The 21,775-nt window shown below is 45.6% G+C and overlaps 1 protein-coding gene across 1 annotated transcript; it reads left to right on the top strand.

The window, feature by feature from the left end:
• The first annotated feature begins 4,653 nt into the window (after positions 1 to 4,653).
• On the top strand, positions 4,654 to 10,028 carry LOC130339806 (uncharacterized). Its single transcript, XM_056554096.1, has 2 exons — positions 4,654 to 5,725; positions 9,205 to 10,028. The coding sequence occupies exons 1-2, from the start codon at positions 4,960 to 4,962 to the stop codon at positions 9,798 to 9,800; spliced, it is 1,362 nt and encodes a 453-aa protein (XP_056410071.1). The 5' UTR covers positions 4,654 to 4,959; the 3' UTR covers positions 9,801 to 10,028.
• The last annotated feature ends 11,747 nt before the right edge of the window (positions 10,029 to 21,775 follow it).

The raw sequence follows: 21,775 nt of genomic DNA, 5'->3' as shown, positions 1-21,775 counted from the left end.
CGATCCCCACCCACGGAAAAGTTGAATTGTTGTTGTGTCAGTTATTATTTAATTAATTATTGTAGTAAGGGGGAGGGGTAGTTATAGCCTGCTCGGAGCTAATTGGGTCTCAACAGTCTTGCAAACTTCAGCTCCTCTCTGAGGCCTCTTAGTTGTTTTCCGAGCTGTTCATACTGAGCCATCTTGGCCTGGATTTTGGACCCAAAGCTGGCCAGGGATTCTCTGGGCCCCTTTACCCCCCATTGCTGGGGTTCTGAGGAAACAGATGCAGACTTTCCACTCCGCTGCCTGGATGAGCTTCTGCTGGAAGCTTTGCAGCTCCCAGCTGAGGTCGGGGGAGGGGGCCCCACATGGCTGTGGACCCTGGTGGATCTCCTCACCCCATCCTGACTACTGGCTGTTGCATTTTCCTTTGCACACCCCGCCAGCCGAGAACGGGGGGGGTGCAAGATGAAGCCCCAGCTTCCCGGGGCTCCATAGCAGGAAAACCTACCCAGGTGTCTGCCACACACCTGGTGAGGGGTGGAAGAAAATCACTGCTTCTCTGGGAAACTCTGGAGCTCAGCAGAACACACCTTCTCTCCAGAGCTGTACTCACTATTCTGCTGGTGAGGTCACTGTGTACATACATTACATTACTTATCCTGTATTGATCCTGAGTTATATCCTGTATTATGCACCAGAGCTGTACTCACTATTCTGCTGGTGAGGTCACTGTGTACATACATTACATTACTGATCCTGTACTGATCCCGAGTGTGTGTGGGATGGGGGTGGGGGAGCGGGGGGCCCCAAAAAAAAATTGCTTGCCCAGGGTCCAATCAAAATTAAAGATAGCCCTGTCCATTATACATACACTGTACAGCAATCATACATCCATTATACATACACTGTGTCTGTGACTGTACAACAATCATACATCCAATCCATTATTAATGGATTGGAGGTATGCTTGCTGTACAGTCACAGTGTATGTATAATGGAGGTATGATTGCTGTACAGTGTATGTATAATGGAGGTATGCTTGCTGTACAGTGTATGTATAATGGAGGTATGCTTGCTGTACAGTGTATGTATAATGGAGGTATGCTTGCTGTATAGTGTATGTATAATGGATGTATGATTGCTGTACAGTCAGTGTATGTATAATGGAGGTATGCTTGCTGTTCAGTCACAGTGTATGTATAATGGATGAATGATTGCTGTACAGTCACAGTGTATGTATAATGGATGTATGATTGCTGTACAGTTTATGTATAATGGAGGTATGCTTGCTGTACAGTGTATGTATAATGGATGTATGATTGCTGTACAGTCACAGTGTATGTATAATGGAGGTATGCTTGCTGTACAGTGTATGTATAATGGAGGTATGCTTGCTGTACAGTGTATGTATAATGGAGGTATGATTGCTGTACAGTGTATGTATAATGGAGGTATGATTGCTGTACAGTGTATGTATAATGGAGGTATGATTGCTGTACAGTGTATGTATAATGGAGGTATGCTTGCTGTACAGTGTATGTATAATGGATGTATGATTGCTGTACAGTGTATGTATAATGGATGTATGATTGCTGTACAGTCACAGGGTATGTATAATGGAGGTATGCTTGCTGTACAGTGTATGTATAATGGATGTATGATTGCTGTACAGTCACAGTGTATGTATAATGGAGGTACGCTTGCTGTACAGTGTATGTATAATGGATGTTTGATTGCTATACAGTCACAGTGTATGTATAATGGATGTATGATTGCTGTACAGTCAGTGTATGTATAATGGATGTATGATTGCTGTACAGTGTATGTATAATGGATGTATGATTGCTGTACAGTCACAGTGTATGTATAATGGATGTATGATTGCTGTACAGTGTATGTATAATGGATGTATGATTGCTGTACAGTGTATGTATAATGAATGTATGATTGCTGTACAGTGTATGTATAATGGATGTATGATTGCTGTACAGACACAGTGTATGTATAATGGATGTATGATTGCTGTACAGTGTATGTATAATGAATGTATGATTGCTGTACAGTGTATGTATAATGGATGTATGATTGCTGTACAGTCACTGTGTATGTATAATGAATGTATGCTTGCTGTACAGTGTATGTATAATGGATGTATGATTGCTGTACAGTGTATGTATAATGGATGTATGATTGCTGTACAGTGTATGTATAATGGATGTATGATTGCTGTACAGTGTATGTATAATGGATGTATGATTGCTGTACAGTGTATGTATAATGGAGGTATGCTTGCTGTACAGTGTATGTATAATGGAGGTATGATTGTTGTACAGTGTATGTATATTGGATGTATGATTGCTGTACAGTGTATGTATAATGGATGTATGATTGCTGTACAGTGTATGTATAATGGATGTATGATTGCTGTACAGTGTATGTATAATGGATGTATGATTGCTGTACAGTGTATGTATAATGAATGTATGATTGCTGTACAGTGTATGTATAATGGATGTATTATTGCTGTACAGTGTATGTATAATGAATGTATGATTGCTGTACAGTGTATGTATAATGGAGGTATGCTTGCTGTACAGTGTATGTATAATGGATGTATGATTGCTGTACAGTGTATGTATAATGGATGTATGATTGCTGTACAGTGTATGTATAATGGATGTATGATTGCTGTACAGTGTATGTATAATGAATGTATGATTGCTGTACAGTGTATGTATAATGGAGGTATGCTTGCTGTACAGTGTATGTATAATGGATGTATGATTGCTGTACAGTGTATGTATAATGGAGGTATGCTTGCTGTACAGTGTATGTATAATGGATGTATGATTGCTGTACAGTGTATGTACAATGGATGTATGATTGCTGTACAGTGTATGTATAATGGAGGTATGATTGCTGTACAGTGTATGTATAATGAATGTATGATTGCTGTACAGTGTATGAATAAAGGAGGTATGATTGCTGTACAGTGTATGTATAATGGAGGTATGATTGCTGTACAGTGTATGTATAATGAATGTATGATTGCTGTACAGTGTATGTATAATGGAGGTATGATTGCTGTACAGTGTATGTATAATGGATGTATGATTGCTGTACAGTGTATGTATAATGGATGTATGATTGCTGTACAGTGTATGTATAATGGATGTATGATTGCTGTACAGTGCATGTATAATGAATGTATGATTGCTGTACAGTGTATGTATAATGGAGGTATGCTTGCTGTACAGTGTATGTATAATGGATGTATGATTGCTGTACAGTGTATGTATAATGGATGTATGATTGCTGTACAGTGTATGTATAATGGATGTATGATTGCTGTACAGTGTATGTATAATGAATGTATGATTGCTTTACAGTGTATGTATAATGGAGGTATGCTTGCTGTACAGTGTATGTATAATGGATGTATGATTGCTGTACAGTGTATGTATAATAGATGTATGATTGCTGTACAGTGTATGTATAATGGATGTATGATTGCTGTACAGTGTATGTATAATGAATGTATGATTGCTGTACAGTGTATGTATAATGGAGGTATGATTGCTGTACAGTGTATGTATAATGAATATATGATTGCTGTACAGTGTATGTATAATGGATGTATGATTGCTGTACAGTGTATGTATAATGGAGGTATGCTTGCTGTACAGTGTATGTATAATGGATGTATGATTGCTGTACAGTGTATGTATAATGGAGGTATGCTTGCTGTACAGTGTATGTATAATGGAGGTATGCTTGCTGTACAGTGTATGTATAATGGATGTATGATTTCTGTACAGTGTATGTATAATGGAGGTATGATTGCTGTACAGTGTATGTATAATGGAGGTATGCTTGCTGTACAGTGTATGTATAATGGATGTATGATTGCTGTACAGTGTATGTATACTGAATGTATGATTGCTGTACAGTGTATGTATAATGGAGGTATGCTTGCTGTACAGTGTATTTATAATGGATGTATGATTGCTGTTCAGTGTATGTATAATGAATGTATGATTGCTGTACAGTGTATGTATAATGAATGTATGATTGCTGTACAGTGTATGTATAATGAATGTATGATTGCTGTACAGTGTATGTATAATGAATGTATGATTGCTGTACAGTGTATGTATAATGGAGGTATGATTGCTGTACAGTGTATGTATAATGGATGTATGATTGCTGTACAGTGTATGTATAATGAATGTATGATTTCTGTACAGTTTATGTATAATGGAGGTATGATTGCTGTACAGTGTATGTATAATGGAGGTATGATTGCTGTACAGTGTATGTATAATGAATATATGATTGCTGTACAGTGTATGTATAATGGAGGTATGATTGCTGTACTGGGAGCAAACGGAGCGGGGGAACCCCTGGCGTAGTGGCGTCTTGACGGGGGTTTTAGTGGCCCTCCCAGATGTTAGTAAGGGTTAATGGGGTTAGAGGTATATTTCAAGAGAATGGGGGTTAAAGGGTTAAATGGCTGCTGCTCCTTTAAGGGACAGTAGCAGGTGGCTCGAGAGTGGGGTGAAAGAGAGGTCATCTGGAGGGGAGGGGGAGGAGTGTATATAGGGGGGTGCCCCAGGGGGGGAGGGTACTCACCAGTCGGCGTGTAGAAGCGAGAAGAAGGTGCCATGTCGTCCCTGGATGATCTTTTCACCCACCTCCGGGCTGCTGCAGCGTCTCATGGGAATGCTTGGGTGCAGGAACAGTTGCGGGGGGTCCTGGGGATCGGGAGTGGGGTGCAGGCTGGCCCCCTCCCTGGCTTGCGGCGCGGGTCCCGTAGATCCAGGGCTCCAGAGCGTCTGAGTCCTGAGCCCACTCCCCGTAGCAGGCGGCGGTGCCTGAGCCCTGTGCGGTCTTCCCGGGAGATGGCAGGTACAGTGTGTGGGGGCACTTCCAGTGCGGCTTCCCGGGGGACAGTGTCAGGGCGTAGGGCAGAGGATGCAGGAGGGGGGGGCAGCTGCTGGTCCCTCCGCTCCTTCCCCACTGTGCGGCCCGGGTGGTGGTGCGGCCGTCCCTGAGGTGGGGGTGTCAGGCCGGAGATCGTTGAGGAAGGGCACCAGGAGTGAACGGGGGACGGCCGGAGCTGCCGGTCCCCCTGTGATGGCGGCTGCGGTCTCTTCATCTGCCCGACGTGAGGCCCGGCAGAGTGGAGGAGGGGAGGCAGGGCCGGCCCTGTCCAGTGCAGGGTCGGGCTCTAGGCAGCGTTCTGGGGCCAGGTCTGCAGAGGAGAGGAGGCCCGGAGGCAGCAGGGACACGGCTGGCTCACCTTCTCTGAGTGCAGCCCAGCAGCGTACAGCACAGCAGCAGAGCTCCGGGAGTGCAGGGGAGGCCAGAGCTCGGAGATCTTCTGTCAGCGTCTCTCTGCCTGTGAGGGAAGATGGGCTGGCTGGAGGTCGGCAGGATCCAGAGTGCTACAGTGAGAGGGCGCCACCTGGTGGTAGGAGTCGGCATGGCAGGTCTGGAACTGCAGTTGGGGAATATTCTCCTTCTGATTCTTCCCTTTCTGATTGTGCTGCAGATGCTGAAGAGGAGCTGGCGAATCCGGAAAGGAGGGCGGCCGGTGAGGCGGTCATTCGTCGGCGGGAGCCTGGAGTGGATTTGGCGGGACCTTCAACAGCGCTGGATGACAGGAGTGCGGCCGGCGGTTCCAGGGAGCGGACGCCCAGGCCTGCGGCTGCTGGGGCATCGGCTTCGGGTCAGCCTGGTGAGTCCTCTGGGGATTTGGGGTTGGGGCCTGTTCCTTTGAATGTGACGGGGGATGGGGGGTTGCGGGTTTTGCTTTCACAGTTAATGAGTGTTTTGTCTGGGCGTCCTGGGGGTACGGCTGTGGGGGCTTCCCCAGTTCCTGTGTGGGTTGCTCCGGCGGCGGGAGTACAGGTTGAGGCGCCGGCGGGGGGCGGGTCGGTGGTGGCATCGGCCGTGGGTGGAGGTGCTGCGGGAGCTGCAGCGGTCGCTAAGGCAGCGGCGGAGGATGTCCGTATGGCGGACTCCGCGAAAGGGGAAGTGTATGTCTGTTTTGAGGGGCCCCTGGGGGCTCACTTGAAACCGGAAGTGAAGGAGAAGATCTGGAAGGACGAATATGTCGAGATCTTCTCCTTGCTTCCGTTGGAAAAATTTAATTTAGATAGGAAGAAGCCGGAGGAGAGTAAGAAGGAGGAGGAGGAGAAACGGCGGTATCGGCTGATACCTCGCACGTTTACTAATTGGATGCAGGCCTTTTCTATCCTGGCGAGTGTTATTGGGGAGAAGGCACCAGAACATTGTTCGGCGCTTTTTTGTTATTTTGATTCTATTGGTGAGGCATACCGGGTGTATGGGGGAGTGGCGTGGCTGCGTTATGACGAGCATTTTCGTCAGCGCAAGGCGGTCCGGGCTTCCTTGAGGTGGGATCATAAGGACATAAGTTTATGGATGCGACTTATGGCCGCTCCTCGTGGGGGGTCTCAGCCCTTTCAGGGGGCGGCCGGCGGTTTCTCAGCGGCCGGACAGTCGGCCGGTTCGCGTCGGGGCTGCTGTTGGCAGTATAATGAAGGGCATTGCCGCTTCCTCTCAGATTGTAAATTTAAGCATGAATGTTCGGGGTGTGGGGGGGGCTCACAGTTTCTCCCGATGTTTTAAGCGTGGGAAAGGAAAGGGAGCTGAGGCTTCAGCGTCCCGGGGCGACTCCAGTGAGGGTGAACGTGATGCGGCCGTTTTTAAGACAGTACCCAAATAGGTCGGCGGCGGTTTTGTTGGAGGAGGGTTTTAGTTTGGGTTTTGTGATTCCCAGTTCGGCAGTTGCGCAGGGGGTTGGGGGGCGCAATTTGGTTTCGGCTTATGGTCATCCTCAGGTGGTCACGGCTAAGCTGCAAAGTGAGGTGGCGTTGGGCAGGATGGCGGGTCCTTTTCCGGACCCGCAATTGGCGGATTTGGTGGTTTCACCGCTAGGCCTGGTTCCTAAAAAGGAGCCGGGCAAGTTCAGATTGATACATCATTTGTCTTACCCGGCTGGGGCTTCGGTTAATGATGGGATTGAGTAGGGTTTGTGTGCGGTGACATATACCTCTTTTGATGCAGCGGTGCGGTGGGTTCGGAAGTTTGGACAAGGGGCATTATTGGCCAAGACGGATGTGGAATCGGCGTTCCGTTTGTTGCCGGTCCATCCGGGTAGTTTTCATTTATTAGGAATTTGTTGGGAGGGTCAGTATTATGTTGATTGTTGTTTACCAATGGGCTGTTCGATTTCATGTGCGTATTTTGAGGCTTTTAGTTGTTTTTTGGAATGGGTGGTGTGCCAGGAGGCCGGCTGGTCCTCTGTGCTGCATTACCTTGACGACTTTCTTTTTTTGGGGCCCAGGGGCTCTCGGATTTGTTCGGTGTTGTTGCATACTATGGAGGCGGTAGCGCAGCGTTTTGGGGTCCCGTTAGCTCCTGATAAGACGGAGGGACCGTCCACGGTGGTGAAGTTTTTGGGTATAATGATTGATTCGGATCGTATGGAGTGTCGCTTGCCAGAGGATAAGTTGGCGGATTTGAGGCAGTGTGTGCAGCAGTGTCGGCGTTGTAAGAGGGTACCTTTGAAGGAGGTTCAGTCGTTGTTGGGGAAATTGAATTTTGCCTGTAGGATTTTACCTATGGGTAGGGTTTTTTGTAGACGTTTGTCCTTGGCCACGGCGGGGGTGACGGTTCCGCATCACTATGTTAGGTTGTCTGGGGAGGTGCGTACAGACTTGGAAGTGTGGGATTCCTTTTTGTCGGTTTACAACGGCAGGTCCATGTGGATGGCGGAGGTGGTTGATGATGCTGAGTTGGAATTGTTTACCGATGCAGCGGGTTCGGTAGGTTATGGGGCATTTTTTCAGGGGGAGTGGAGTGCGGCGGGGTGGCCGGATTCTTGGCGTGCGGCGGGTTTGGTGGCTAATCTAGTTGTGTTGGAGCTGTTTCCTATTGTGGTGGCAACGGAAATTTGGGGGGATCGGCTGAGGGATAGGAGGGTCCGTTTTCGTTGTGACAATATGGGGGTGGTCCATGCGATTAATAATCAGACTTCTAGTTCTCCGCCGGTTTTGCGCTTGCTTCGTCATTTGGTTCTGCGGGGATTGTTGTTGAATGCGCAGTTTGTTGCTGTACATGTTCCAGGTGTTGTCAACTCTGTCGCTGATTCTCTTTCTCGTTCACAGTGGGACAGGTTTCGCGTGCTGGCACCGGAGGCGGAGCGGTGCGGGATCCCTTGCCCCGATTGGCTGTGGAGCGTGGTTTGGGAGCGGCGGCGCAGTTGATTCAGAGGTCACTGAGTGCTCGCACTTGGTCTGCGTATTCGAAGGTTTGGGGTGAATGGGAGGTGTTACTGGAGAGGGTGGGTGTGTGTGCTGGTACTGAGGACTGGGTGACTGTGGTGCTGTATTTTGTGGGGATGCAGTTTGAGTCGGGGGTGTCTGTTTCGGGTGTGTCACGCCGTATGTCAGCTCTGGCGTTTTGGTTTTTGGTGCGGGGCCTGGGGGATGCCACTAAGCATTTTTTAGTGCGTCGCGCCCTTATGGGATACCGTAGGGGGGGTACGCAGCCGGATAGGCGTCGCCCGGTTTCTTTTGATTTGTTGGGTTTCCTGGTGGAACGGGTGGAGTGTGAATGCACGGATGCTTACGAGGTGCTGTTGTTTCGGGTGGCGTTTGTGTTGGCCTTTTTTGGGGCCTTTCGAATTTCGGAACTGGTGGCTCAGAGTAGATCGGTGGTTGGGGGTTTGTTGTATGGGAATGTGATTTTGCAGGCGGAGGGGGTGAGTTGTTTTTTACGCAGGTCCAAAACTGATCTGAGAGGTCGGGGTTGTTGGGTGGTTCTAGGTGATTTGCCAGGGTCCTTGGTGTGCCCGGTGCGATGCGTGCGGGCGTTTCTGTCAGTGAGGCCGGATGGTATGGGATCTTTTTTAGTGCATAGGGATGGGTCATCTCTCTCGCGCTTTCAATTTGTGTCTGTTTTCCGTAGATGTTTGAAGGCACGGGGGCTAGATCCTGGGGATTACAGTTCTCATTCATTTAGAATAGGGGCCGCCACTGAGGCGGCCCGGTGGGGGATGGGTGAGGAAGTGATTCGGCGGATTGGGCGATGGGAGTCTGCTCGTTTTCGTCTGTATGTTCGTCCCCATCTGTTATGATTATGTTACGTGGGTTATTTTGCTTGCTATGTTTTCTTGTTTGTGTTTTTCAGGTCGTGATCCGTGCTTGGTGTGGATTTTTGGTCACTCCTATGTTCGGAGGGGGGCGATCCGGGCTGCGGTGAGACGGGACGGGAGGCAGCTGGGTTTTTCGAGGGACCTGGCGGTGTTGCGGTGGATTGGAATTGGTGGCATGCTGTGGTGCGGGGTGCTCCCTGAGGTACAGTTCAACGCTTCTTTGGACCGCCACCCGGACATCTTGGTGGTGCATGCTGGGGGCAATGATTTGGGCCTTCGATCGTCACGGGAGTTAATTAGAGACATTAAGCTTGACATTCTGAGGCTAAAATCTACCTTTCCAGGTTTGTTGTTCGTTTGGTCTGACATGGTGGCTCGGCGGGTGTGGCGGCACGCCAGGTCGGTGGATCGCTTGAATAAGGCTCGGGTCAAGCTCAACAAAGAGGTGGGTCGTTTTGTTCGTAGGAATGGGGGGATAGTGGTGAGGCACACTGATCTGGAGGGGGAGCCTTGGGAATTCTTGGATCCTGATGGTATTCATTTAAATGACATTGGAATGGATTTGTGGGCGTTGGCCTTGCAAGGGGGTATTGAGCTGGCGTTGCGTGTGTGGCGGGATGAAGGTCAGTGAGGTGTCACTGTCTTTCATCTGTGGCATGTGAAAGGGTCCCGGGGGAGTTAGTAGTTTGAAAGATAAATGTTTGAGATGGTTCAATTGGGCCTCCTGGTGGTGGTTCTGGGCCTCAGGAGTTCGAGGGATTGTGCGGAAGGTTACCGGGGTGCCTCTGGTCCAGGGGCTCGCGGCCAGGGGTAAGAAGCGTGTTGCACAAATCCGGTTGGGGGAGGGGAGTGCCCTCCAGTTTGGTTATGTTTATATGTAAATATTCAAATGTTATTTATTGGTTTGTTAAATAAATGGGCCACATGGCCCAATTTTCCCACAGCAGGTGTCAGTGTCTTTTCTATTGGGAGAAGGGGTTGTTACGTGGTTAAGAGTGGGTTAGAGAGGAAGGGATGTATCTAAAATCCCATCCAGTCATGGGAGCAAACGGAGCGGGGGAACCCCTGGCGTAGTGGCGTCTTGACGGGGGTTTTAGTGGCCCTCACAGATGTTAGTAAGGGTTAATGGGGTTAGAGGTATATTTCAAGAGAATGGGGGTTAAAGGGTTAAATGGCTGCTGCTCCTTTAAGGGACAGTAGCAGGTGGCTCGAGAGTGGGGTGAAAGAGAGGTCATCTGGAGGGGAGGGGGAGGAGTGTATATAGGGGGTTGCCCCAGGGGGGGAGGGTACTCACCAGTCGGCGTGTAGAAGCGAGAAGAAGATCCCGCCCGCCCTTTTTTTAAACGCTTGGTGGGTGGGATTCTGATAAGGGGGAGGCATGTGAAAGGGTCCCGGGGGAGTTAGTAGTTTGAAAGATAAATGTTTGAGATGGTTCAATTGGGCCTCCTGGTGGTGGTTCTGGGCCTCAGGAGTTCAAGGGATTGTGCGGAAGGTTACCGGGGTGCCCCTGGGCCAGGGGCTCGCGGCCAGGGGCTTGCAGCCAGGGGTAAGAAGCGTGTTGCACAAATCCGGTTGGGGGAGGGGAGTGCCCTCCAGTTTGGTTATGTTTATATGTAAATATTCAAATGTTATTTATTGGTTTGTTAAATAAATGGGCCACACGGCCCAATTTTCCCACAGCAGGTGTCAGTGTCTTTTCTATTGGGAGAAGGGGTTGTTACGTGGTTAAGAGTGGGTTAGAGAGGAAGGGATGTATCTAAAATCCCATCCAGTCAAGTGTATGTATAATGGATATATGATTGCTGTACAGTCACAGTGTATGTATAATGAATGTATGCTTGCTGTACAGTGTATGTATAATGGATGTATGATTGCTGTACAGTGTATGTATAATGAATGTATGATTGCTGTACAGTGTATGTATAATGGAGGTATGCTTGCTGTACAGTGTATGTATAATGGATGTATGATTGCTGTACAGTGTATGTATAATGAATGTATGATTGCTGTACAGTGTATGTATAATGGATGTATGATTGCTGTACAGTGTATGTATAATGAATGTATGATTGCTGTACAGTGTATGTATACTGAATGTATGATTGCTGTACAGTGTATGTATAATGGAGGTATGCTTGCTGTACAGTGTATGTATAATGGATGTATGATTGCTGTACAGTGTATGTATAATGAATGTATGATTGCTGTACAGTGTATGTATAATGGAGGTATGATTGCTGTACAGTGTATGTATAATGGATGTATGATTGCTGTACAGTGTATGTATAATGGATGTATGATTGCTGTACAGTGTATGTATAATGGAGGTATGATTGCTGTACAGTGTATGTATAATGAATGTATGATTGCTGTACAGTGTATGAATAAAGGAGGTATGATTGCTGTACAGTGTATGTATAATGGAGGTATGATTGCTGTACAGTGTATGTATAATGAATGTATGATTGCTGTACAGTGTAGGTATAATGGAGGTATGATTGCTGTACAGTGTATGTATAATGGATGTATGATTGCTGTACAGTGTATGTATAATGGATGCATGATTGCTGTACAGTGTATGTATAATGGAGGTATGATTGCTGTACAGTGTATGTATAATGAATGTATGATTGCTGTACAGTGTATGTATAATGGAGATATGCTTGCTGTACAGTGTATGTATAATGGATGTATGATTGCTGTACAGTGTATGTATACTGAATGTATGCTTGCTGTACAGTGTATGTATAATGGATGTATAATTGCTGTACAGTGTATGTATAATGGATGTATGATTGCTGTACAGTGTATGTATACTGAATGTATGATTGCTGTACAGTGTATGTATAATGGAGGTATGATTGCTGTACAGTGTATGTATACTGAATGTATGATTGCTGTACAGTGTATGTATAATGGATGTATGATTGCTGTACAGTGTATGTATAATGGATGTATGATTGCTGTACAGTGTATGTATAATGGAGGTATGATTGCTGTACAGTGTATGTATACTGAATGTATGATTGCTGTACAGTGTATGTATAATGGAGGTATGATTGCTGTACAGTGTATGTATAATGGAGGTATGATTGCTGTACAGTGTATGTATAATGGAGGTATGATTGCTGTACAGTGTATGTATAATGGAGGTATGATTGCTGTACAGTGTATGTATAATGGAGGTATGATTGCTGTACAGTGTATGTATAATGGAGCCTCCAATCTAAAAAAAAAGCTTCCAATCCCCAAAAAAGTTTTAATAAAGTTTTTCATTTTGTTTGTATTGATATTTATATGAGTGTAGGTCTGTTTATGTATGTGTGCATGCAAGCAAGAGGGGCTGAAACGTCGCACTGTTTGACATGTGGAATAAATAGTTATTTTTTGGATATTTGGAGTGCCGCACCATTTTTGAAGTTATCAATTGGCTGTGATCGAGCCTGAGGAGCTGGCACCCACCTACTGTGGTAAAGTAGTGCTGCATTTTTTTCGACATTTATATATATATATATATATATATATATATGTATATAAACACACACGCGTGTGCGGTGTGAGTTTGTGCTTTAGGGTGCACACTCCTCTACACCCCTCTGTCACCCATGTACACTCCTCTACACCCCTCTGTCACCCATGTACACTCCTCTACACCCCTCTGTCACCCATGTACACTCCTCTACACCCCTCTGTCACCCATGTACACTCCTCTCTACCCCTCTGTCACCCATGTACACTCCTCTACACCCATCTATCACCCATGTACACTCCTCTACACCCATCTATCACCCATGTTCACTCCTCTACACCCCTCTGTCACCCATATGCACTCCTCTCTACCCCTCTGTCACCCATGTACACTCCTCTACACCCAACTATCACCCATGTACACTCCTCTACACCCCTCTGTCACCCATGTACACTCCTCTACACCCATCTATCACCCATGTACACTCCTCAACACCCCTCTGTCACTCATATACACTCCTCTCTACCCCTCTGTCACCCATGTACACTCCTCTACACCCCTGTCACCCATGTACGCTCCTATACACCCCTTTGTACATTCCTCTACACCCCTTTCACCCATGTATGCTCCTCTACACCCCTGTCACCCATGTACACTCCTCTACACCCCTGTCACCCATGTACACTCTTCTGCACCCCTCTGTCACCCATGTACACTCCTCTATACCCCTCTGTCACTCATGTACACTCCTCTACACCCCTCTGTCACCCATGTACACCCATCTGTCACCCATGTACACTCCTCTACACCCCTCTTTCACCCATGTACACTCCTCTACACCCTTCTGTCACCCATGTACACCCATCTGTCACCCATGTACACTCCTCTACACCCATCTGTCACCCATGTACACCCATCTGTCACCCATGTACACTCCTCTACACCCCTCTGTCACCCATGTGCACCCATCTGTCACCCATGTACACTCCTCTATACCCCTCTGTCACTCATGTACACTCCTCTATACCCCTCTGTCACCCATGTACACTCCTCTACACCCCTCTGTCACCCATGTACACCCATCTGTCACCCATGTACACTCCTCTACACCCCTCTGTCACCCATGTACACCCATCTGTCACCCATGTACACTCCTCTACACCCCTCTGTCACCCATGTACACCCATCTGTCACTCATGTACACTCCTCTAAACCCCTCTGTACTCTCCTCTACACCCCTGTCACCCATGTATGCTCCTCTACACCCCTGTCACCCATGTATGCTCCTCTACACCCCTGTCACCCATGTATGCTCCTCTACACTCCTTTCACCCATGTATGCTCCTCTACACTCCTGTCACCCATGTATGCTCCTCTACACCCCTGTCACCCATGTATGCTCCTCTACACCCCTGTCACCCATGTATGCTCCTCTACACCCCTGTCACCCATGTATGCTCCTCTACACACCTGTCACCCATGTACGCTCCTCTACACCACTGTCACCCATGTACGCTTCTCTACACCCCTCTCTACACCCCTCTGTACACTCCTCTACACCCCTCTAAACCCCTCTGTCACCCATGTCCACCCCTCTACACCCCTCTGTCACCCATGTCCACCGCTCTACACCCCTCTGTCACCCATGTCCACCCATCTGTCACCCATGTCCACTCTTCTACACCCCTCTGTCACCCATGTAAAAAAAAGAAAGAAAAAAAAGTTTGGCGCCTAATAGGTTTGTTTTGCAGGTTTAACGGTGAAGAATTGTGGGTGGAAGAAATCGTGATGATGGCCCAGACCAGATGGAGAAGAGAATGGCAACGATGCAAATTAGAGAAGACGTCATTGGTGAGTTGCTGTATAAAGCAGCACTTTAAACTACATACTCACTGATAAATAGATATAGTGCATTGCGTTTTTTACCGTTTTATCCTTTTTTTTTTTTTTTTTCCTTGCTCGTCAACCTCGGTAGCGGTGCCCCGTGGAAATTTTTTTCCCAAGGTGTGCCCCGACCCGAAAAAGGTTGGGAAACACTGGTATATACATACATTCATATATATGGGATACAATACAGGAATATGGGTGCACTACTGTGGTAGATGTAAACAATACATTGGCTATCCCTCAACACTGATGTTAAAATTGAGACATTCGCCAGTGTATCCTTATATGAAGGACACACCAGAGCCCGCACACCAACGCCAAGGTTTCTCAAATTGGTGCGAGACCTAACGCTAATCCTACCTGTGCTTGATAAGCAAAACAGGGGCCAGTGGGCAATTACGGCAGCATTCGGTTGACTCACAACTTCCTCCCAGATACCCTCCAGTGTGACTGAGCACACATGCAATGGGAGGAGGGAGGCAAGCTGCAAGCCCCACCTGAGTTGGCTAATATGGGTGCCTGGCCTCACAGGTGCTACCTTAATGCTGCCTTGTAGATATTCAAGGAGCATTAATGTTGGAGTTTACACACCTCCAAATATAAAATTTAAACAAACAACAAAAAACGTGGTCTCAAATGGCTGGAGGTGCTCAACCCCAAATGCGGTTGTGCATTTTTACTGGGGGAGCAGATCCTGCCCTTGTAGTCCGTTGCTAGGGGCGATCCCCAGCATAAAAATGCATACAATGGAGGATGCCTGCAGCGGACTACAAGTGCCACAAGTGTGGTCAGTATATAGTATACATTCATATATATGGGGGTCAGTATATAGTATACATTCATATATATGGGGGTCAGTATATAGTATACATTCATATATATGGGGGTCAGTATATAGTATACATTCATATATATAGGGGTCAGTATGTAGTATACATTCATATATATGGGGGTCAGTATATAGTATACATTCATATATATGGGGTCAGTATATAGTATACATTCATATATATGGGGGTCAGTATATAGTATACATTCATATATATGGGGGTCAGTATATAGTATACATTCATATATATGGGGGTCAGTATATAGTATACATTCATGTGTGGTCAGTATATAGTATACGTTAATATATATGGGGGTCAGTATATAGTATACATTCATATATATAGGGGTCAGTATGTAGTATACATTCATATATATGGGGGTCAGTATATAGTATACATTCATATATATGGGGGTCAGTATATAGTATACATTCATGTGTGGTCAGTATATAGTATACGTTAATATATATGGGGGTCAGTATATAGTATACATTCATATATATGGGGGTCAGTATATAGTATACATTCATGTGTGGTCAGTATATAGTATACATTAATATATATATGGGGTCAGTATATAGTATACATTCATATATGGGGGGCAGTATATAGTATACATTCATATATATGGGGGTCAGTATATAGTATACATTCATATATATGTGGTCAGTATATAGTATACATTCATATATATGGGGGTCAGTATATAGTATACATTCAAATATGGGGTCAGTATATAGTATACATTCATATATATGGGGGTCAGTATATAGTATACATTCATATATATGGGGGTCAGTATATAGTATACATTCATATATATGGGGGTCAGTATATAGTATACATTCATATATATGGGGGTCAGTATATAGTATACATTCATATATATGGGGGTCAGTATATAGTATACATTCATATATATGGGGGTCAGTATATAGTATACATTCATATATATGGGGGTCAGTATATAGTATACATTCATATATATGGGGGTCAGTTTATAGTATAAATTCATTTGTGGGGACAAGTATATAGTACATTTTTATGTTGGGTCATTATTAGTGTTGAGCGGCATAGGCCATATTCGAATTTGCGATATATTTTCGCATAAACAAAAATTTGCATGGGCGAAAGTTACCATATGTGAAAAATTTGCATAAACGAAAATTTGCATATGCAAATTTTCCCATATGCGAAAATTTGTACGCCAGTCTCACACAGCAGTATTAGAGCCTTCTTTACACCACGCAAGCTGGAAGCAGAGAGGGATGATCACAGTGATGTGTACTGTGGGGGAAAAAACAATATTCGTAATTTCGAATATATAGTGCTATATTGGTGAATATTCGCGAATTCGCGCATTGCGAATATTTGCGAGCAACACTAGTGTTGACCACCAGACGAAGGGGCAGCCGACACGCCCCCTCAAAAAAAGCGCTATGGCAGAGCCAAAGATATCCAAAGGCAGCGCTGCATCAGTCCCCCCAAAAAATGTGAGTTCCTGGATTTAAATATCTATATTGAGGATGGCTGTTCGCATACTGCCAACTATTTTAAGGAGGTGGATGCAAACAGATACCTCGACTTTAACAGTTGCCATCTTAAATATTGGAAGAAGAACATTCCATTCGGTCAAATGAAAAGAATCCGAAGGATTTGTTCTTCCACCCAAAAATACCTACAACAACTAGAGAACCTGGAGGATGGTTTTAAACAAAAAGGGTATCCCAAACCCCTTATACAAGGAGCACGCCAGAGAGTGGACGAATTAGAACAAAGTGCTTGCTTGAAAAATAATAAACAGGGTAATGCAGAGGGGGGTTATAATGATGAATTTGATTCTGTTTTTCTAACTAGGTATTACACTTCACACACCAATATTTTTTTTACATTTTTTTTTATTTTTTTTTGTATAGGTAATATCACCAGCTCATATTATTGTGTCATGATTACTGGCACCATATGTAGTCCCCCAGTTATTCTTCTTTAGATGTTTTCCGTGTCCTGTGCAGTATCTCTCCCAGAAGTCCACTTGATGGCCCCCGTGGTGGTCTACACCCCGAAGTCATCAATTTTTACTCTAAGAGAGAGTGTGCAGCTGTTTCTGGAGACGGTCAACAATAACCTCTGCATGGTGGAATAATAGGTCACGATGTTTATCAGGATCAGTAGAAGCATCACCCACTCGATGATTATGATGGGGATTTCACGGATCTCGTCCCAGTCTTCATCATTATGGAATAATTCCTTTAATGTTTCATATCCAAAATAGAAAACTACACAGACAAAAGTCAGGCCACAGCAGGTGCATCTACTATGGTGGATGACTTTTTTTGCTCCTGGTAATTTATACATCTGGATGGACTGCCCAAGGTAGTATAAGGCTTCACATGTAATGGAAATTATCGTGCTGACAAAGTGTATCCTGGGATATTCTTCGGGGGACAATACATGCATAACAGCTGTGGAAAAACAGGAGGCCCACACAATGGCCAGCAGGATCCTCTGGATCAGGACCTGATGACCCCTGAACTCTTCAGTATGCATAACCATATACTTATAAATAAGAAAGGTTAGTACCAAAGTGCCAATGGACGTCCCTATGAATCCAATTCTGAATAATATGCTTTCGGGAAAGACATTTCCCACGTCACTGTGAAGGAAAAGAAACCAATGTTATTATGGATATTTCCTCACTCCCAACCCATGAAATAAGAATCATGTGCTTGTTTATCTTACCTGATGCTCATCAGTGGCGAGGCTGCATGGCCGAGGACGACCGTCATGATGTAGCTGGTGGCAAGCCAGGCCGCACACCAAAACGCCAACAGGAGGGGGACGAACCCCAGTCCTTTTAGCTCCATTTCAGACAAGTAGAAAAAGAAGACGCTAATCTCACTATTCTCACTAATCGCACTGGAACAGACTGAAGGCTCGGGCGGCTGTCAGTGTAATGTCAGGCCTCCAGCTGTCTATGACATCACATGTGACATGTCAGAATGACTGCTTGTTTCTTTGAGCTGCCATGATTTAGTATCTGCTATAGACAGAACCTGATGTTTTTACTATGGACCTTACAGACCTCAGAACCCAAGTAATTAGTGCAGGGGCTCCATTTTGATCATCTCATATTTCACATTATTTGAGTTCCAGGGCTCAGATACATTTGCACCCGCTATAGCAGTGGTCTTCAAGCTGTGAACCCCCAACCGCTGCAGAACAACAACTCCCAGCATGCCCAGACAGCAACTTCGCATAAGGAAATAGTCTAATTAAACTTTTCTTATATATAGAATCCCTGAAATCTCCAATCTCTCCTTTTATTGCTTTATGATCTGTGTTACTTATTTGTAAAAAACAATGTTTCTGATTGTCTTCCCCCCACACACTTATGGGCTATCTCTTCAAACGACTTTATTTGACCTAAAGCGTATAATTGATTTACATAAATAAGCCCCTTTTCATCCAAAAGAGTGAATCTTTAATTTTAAGGAACTCTTTAAGTGCTTTATTCGACCATAATGAAGTAAAGTCAAAACTCCATGTGATTTAAAAAATAAATTTAAGTTCCCCCCATACTTAATTATCTAGATATGCATGGGTGTAGTGAGTATCCCAGCTTCCAAAATCTCAAAAATATCCTTCATTTTTCAGAGGCTTTTTCAAAAATGAAAGAAGCGATCTGATTGGTTGCTATGGGCAACTCAGCAGCTTTCCCCATAGACCACAATGGGCCTACTGGTTTCAATGGGCAAAAAATCAGAGTTAATGCACTAGACACAGTTCTCTATACCATTAACCCCTTCCCGACCTATGACATACCTGTACGTCATGGGTGGCAAGGTGTTCCCGACCCATGACATACAGGTACGTCATGAACATTTTTGCCGCTACTCGCGGCATCCCGCAGCGCCCGGTAAGATGGTGGCTATCACTGATAGCCAGCCATCTTACCATGCGACCACGGGGGGTTTCATCCCCCACCCCCCCCCAGCGATCGCTGCTATCAGCTGGTCAAATCTGACTAGCTAATAGCAGCGTTTCGCTATCAGAATATTTAGCAGCGCGGTGTGTAAGTCCCGATCACGGGGATCGGGGGACACACCGCTCTGCTAAGTGTCCCTTAACCATCCCCCGGCATCACTTACCCGACCATGCGGTGTCCCGAGTGGTCCCGTTGCGAGCGACGTCCTCCAGGCGGTCCCGGCGGCGCTGCGTCCCGGAGGTGAGTTTCCGGCAGCAGTGCGGCATCTTCATTGGCAGCAGTGAGATCGCCGTAAAGCGATCTCACTGCTGCCTCTGGGAGTTTCAAAACGGCAACTCCCAGCATGCCCAGACAGCCTTTGGCTTTCTGGGCATGCTGGGAGTTGTAGTTTTGTAACATCTGGAGGTCCACAGTTTGGAGACCACTGTATAATGGTCTCCAATCTGTGCTGTTCCAGATGTTGCAAAACTACAACTCCCAGCATGCTCAGTCTGTCCAGGCATGCTGGGAGTTGTAGTTCTCTAACATCTGGAAGAGCATAGATTGGAGACCATTATACAGTGGTCTCCAAACTGTGGACCTCCAGATATTGCAAAACTACAACTCCCAGCATGCCCAGACTGCCCAAGCATGCTGGAAGTTGTAGTTCGGCAACATCTGATCCTTCAGATATTGCCGAACTACAACTTCCAGCATGCTTGGGCAGTCTGGGCATGCTGGGAGTTGTAGTTTTGCAACAACTGGAGGCACACTAGTTGGGAAACATTGTCCGTTTCCTACCTCAGTGCCTCCAGCTGTTTCAATTGTTGCAAAACTATAACTCCCAGCATGCACTGACAGACCATGCATGCTGGGAGTTGTAGTTTTGCAACAGCTGGAGGCACACTGGTTTGGAAACGCTAAGTTTGGTTGCAAAACACTTGAAAGTTTATTACTTAACTTAGTGTTTCCAAACCAGTGTCCCTCCAGCTGTTGCAAAACTACAACTCCCAGCATGCACGGACAGCCAAAGGGCATGCTCGGAGTTTGCAACAGCTGGATGTTTGCCCCCTCCCCCCAATGTGAATGTACAGGGTACACTCACATGGGCGGAGGTTTACAGTGAGTGCTGCAAGTTTGAGATGGCGCAAAATTTGCGCTGCAGCTCAAACTCCCAGCGGCAAACTTGCTGTGAACCTCTGCCCATGTGACTGTACCCTAAAAACACTACACTACACTAACACTAACCTAAAATAAAAAGTAAAAAACACTACATATACACATTATCCCTACACAGCCCCCCTCCCCCAAAAAAATGAAAAACGTCTGGTACGCTACTGTTTCCAAAACGGAGCCTCCAGCTGTTGCAAAATAATAACTCCCAGTATTGCCGGACAGCCATTGACTGTCCAGGCATGCTGGGAGTTTTGCAACAGCTGGAGGCACCCTGTTTGGGAATCATTGGCATAGAATACCCCTATGTCCACCCCTATGCAAATCCCTAATTCAGGCCTCAAATGCGCATGGCGCTCTCTCACTTTGGAGCCCTGTCGTATTTCAGGGCAACAGTTTTGGGACACATATGGGGTATTGCCGTACTCGGGAGAAATTGCCTTACAAATTTTGGGGGGCTTTTTCTTCTTTAACCCCTTATGAAAAGGTGAAGTTGGGGTCTACACCAGCATGTTAGTGTAAAAAAATGATTTTTTTACTCTGACATGCTGGTGTTGCCCTATACTTTTCATTTTCACAAGAGGTAAAAGGGGAAAAAAGATCCTCTAAATTTGTAATGCAATTTCTCCCGAGTATGGAGATACCCCATATGTGGGCGCAAAGTGCTCTGGGGGCGCACAACAAGGCTCAGAAGGGAGAGTGCACCATGTACATTTGAGGCGATTTGCACAGGGGTGGCTGATTGTTACAGCAGTTCTCGGAATCAGAATGATAAGTAAAAGCATTCCAGAGTTATTAATGTTTAAAGTGACAGTGGTCAGATTTTCAAAAAATGCCCAGGACCTGAAGGTGAAAATGGGCTGGGTCATGAAGGGGTTAAAGGGGTACTCCGGTGAAAACCTTTTTTTTCTTTTAAATCAACTGGCTCCGGAAAGTTAAACAGATTTGTAAATTACTTCTATTAAAAAATCGTAATCTTTCCTGTACTTATTAGCTGCTGAATACTACAGAGGAAATTATTTTCTTTTTGGAATGCTCTCTGATGACATCACGAGCACAGTGCTCTCTGCTGACGTTATTATAATAATAATAATAATAAGTCTTTATTTATTGTTGTCCTTAGTGGGATTTGAACCCTCTCCAGCTCCACTATATCTTTCTTGTACACTGGTGCTCAGTACTGTACACAGTACTCTATGTGAGGACTGACTAGTGATTTGTACAGCGGTAGCATTATTTCCTTGTCGTCGGCATCTATGCCCCTATTGATGTACCCCATGATT

The sequence above is a fragment of the Hyla sarda genome, unplaced genomic scaffold, assembly GCF_029499605.1.
Source record: "Hyla sarda isolate aHylSar1 unplaced genomic scaffold, aHylSar1.hap1 scaffold_553, whole genome shotgun sequence".
NCBI classification, from domain to species: domain Eukaryota; kingdom Metazoa; phylum Chordata; class Amphibia; order Anura; family Hylidae; genus Hyla; species Hyla sarda.
The sequence above is the reverse complement of the archived record's forward strand: the minus strand, read 5'-3'. Positions and strand labels throughout refer to the sequence as shown.

What these genes read in the sequence shown, in the direction of transcription:
- LOC130339806 (XM_056554096.1), top strand. Translation starts at nt 4,960, where the DNA reads ATGCAGGAGGGGGGGGCAGCTGCTGGTCCCTCCGCTCCTTCCCCACTG. An exon ending in ATCGGCTTCGGGTCAGCCTG is followed by an intron (nt 5,726 to 9,204) that starts GTGAGTCCTCTG and finishes TGTGTTTTTCAG; the next exon opens with GTCGTGATCCGTGCTTGGTG.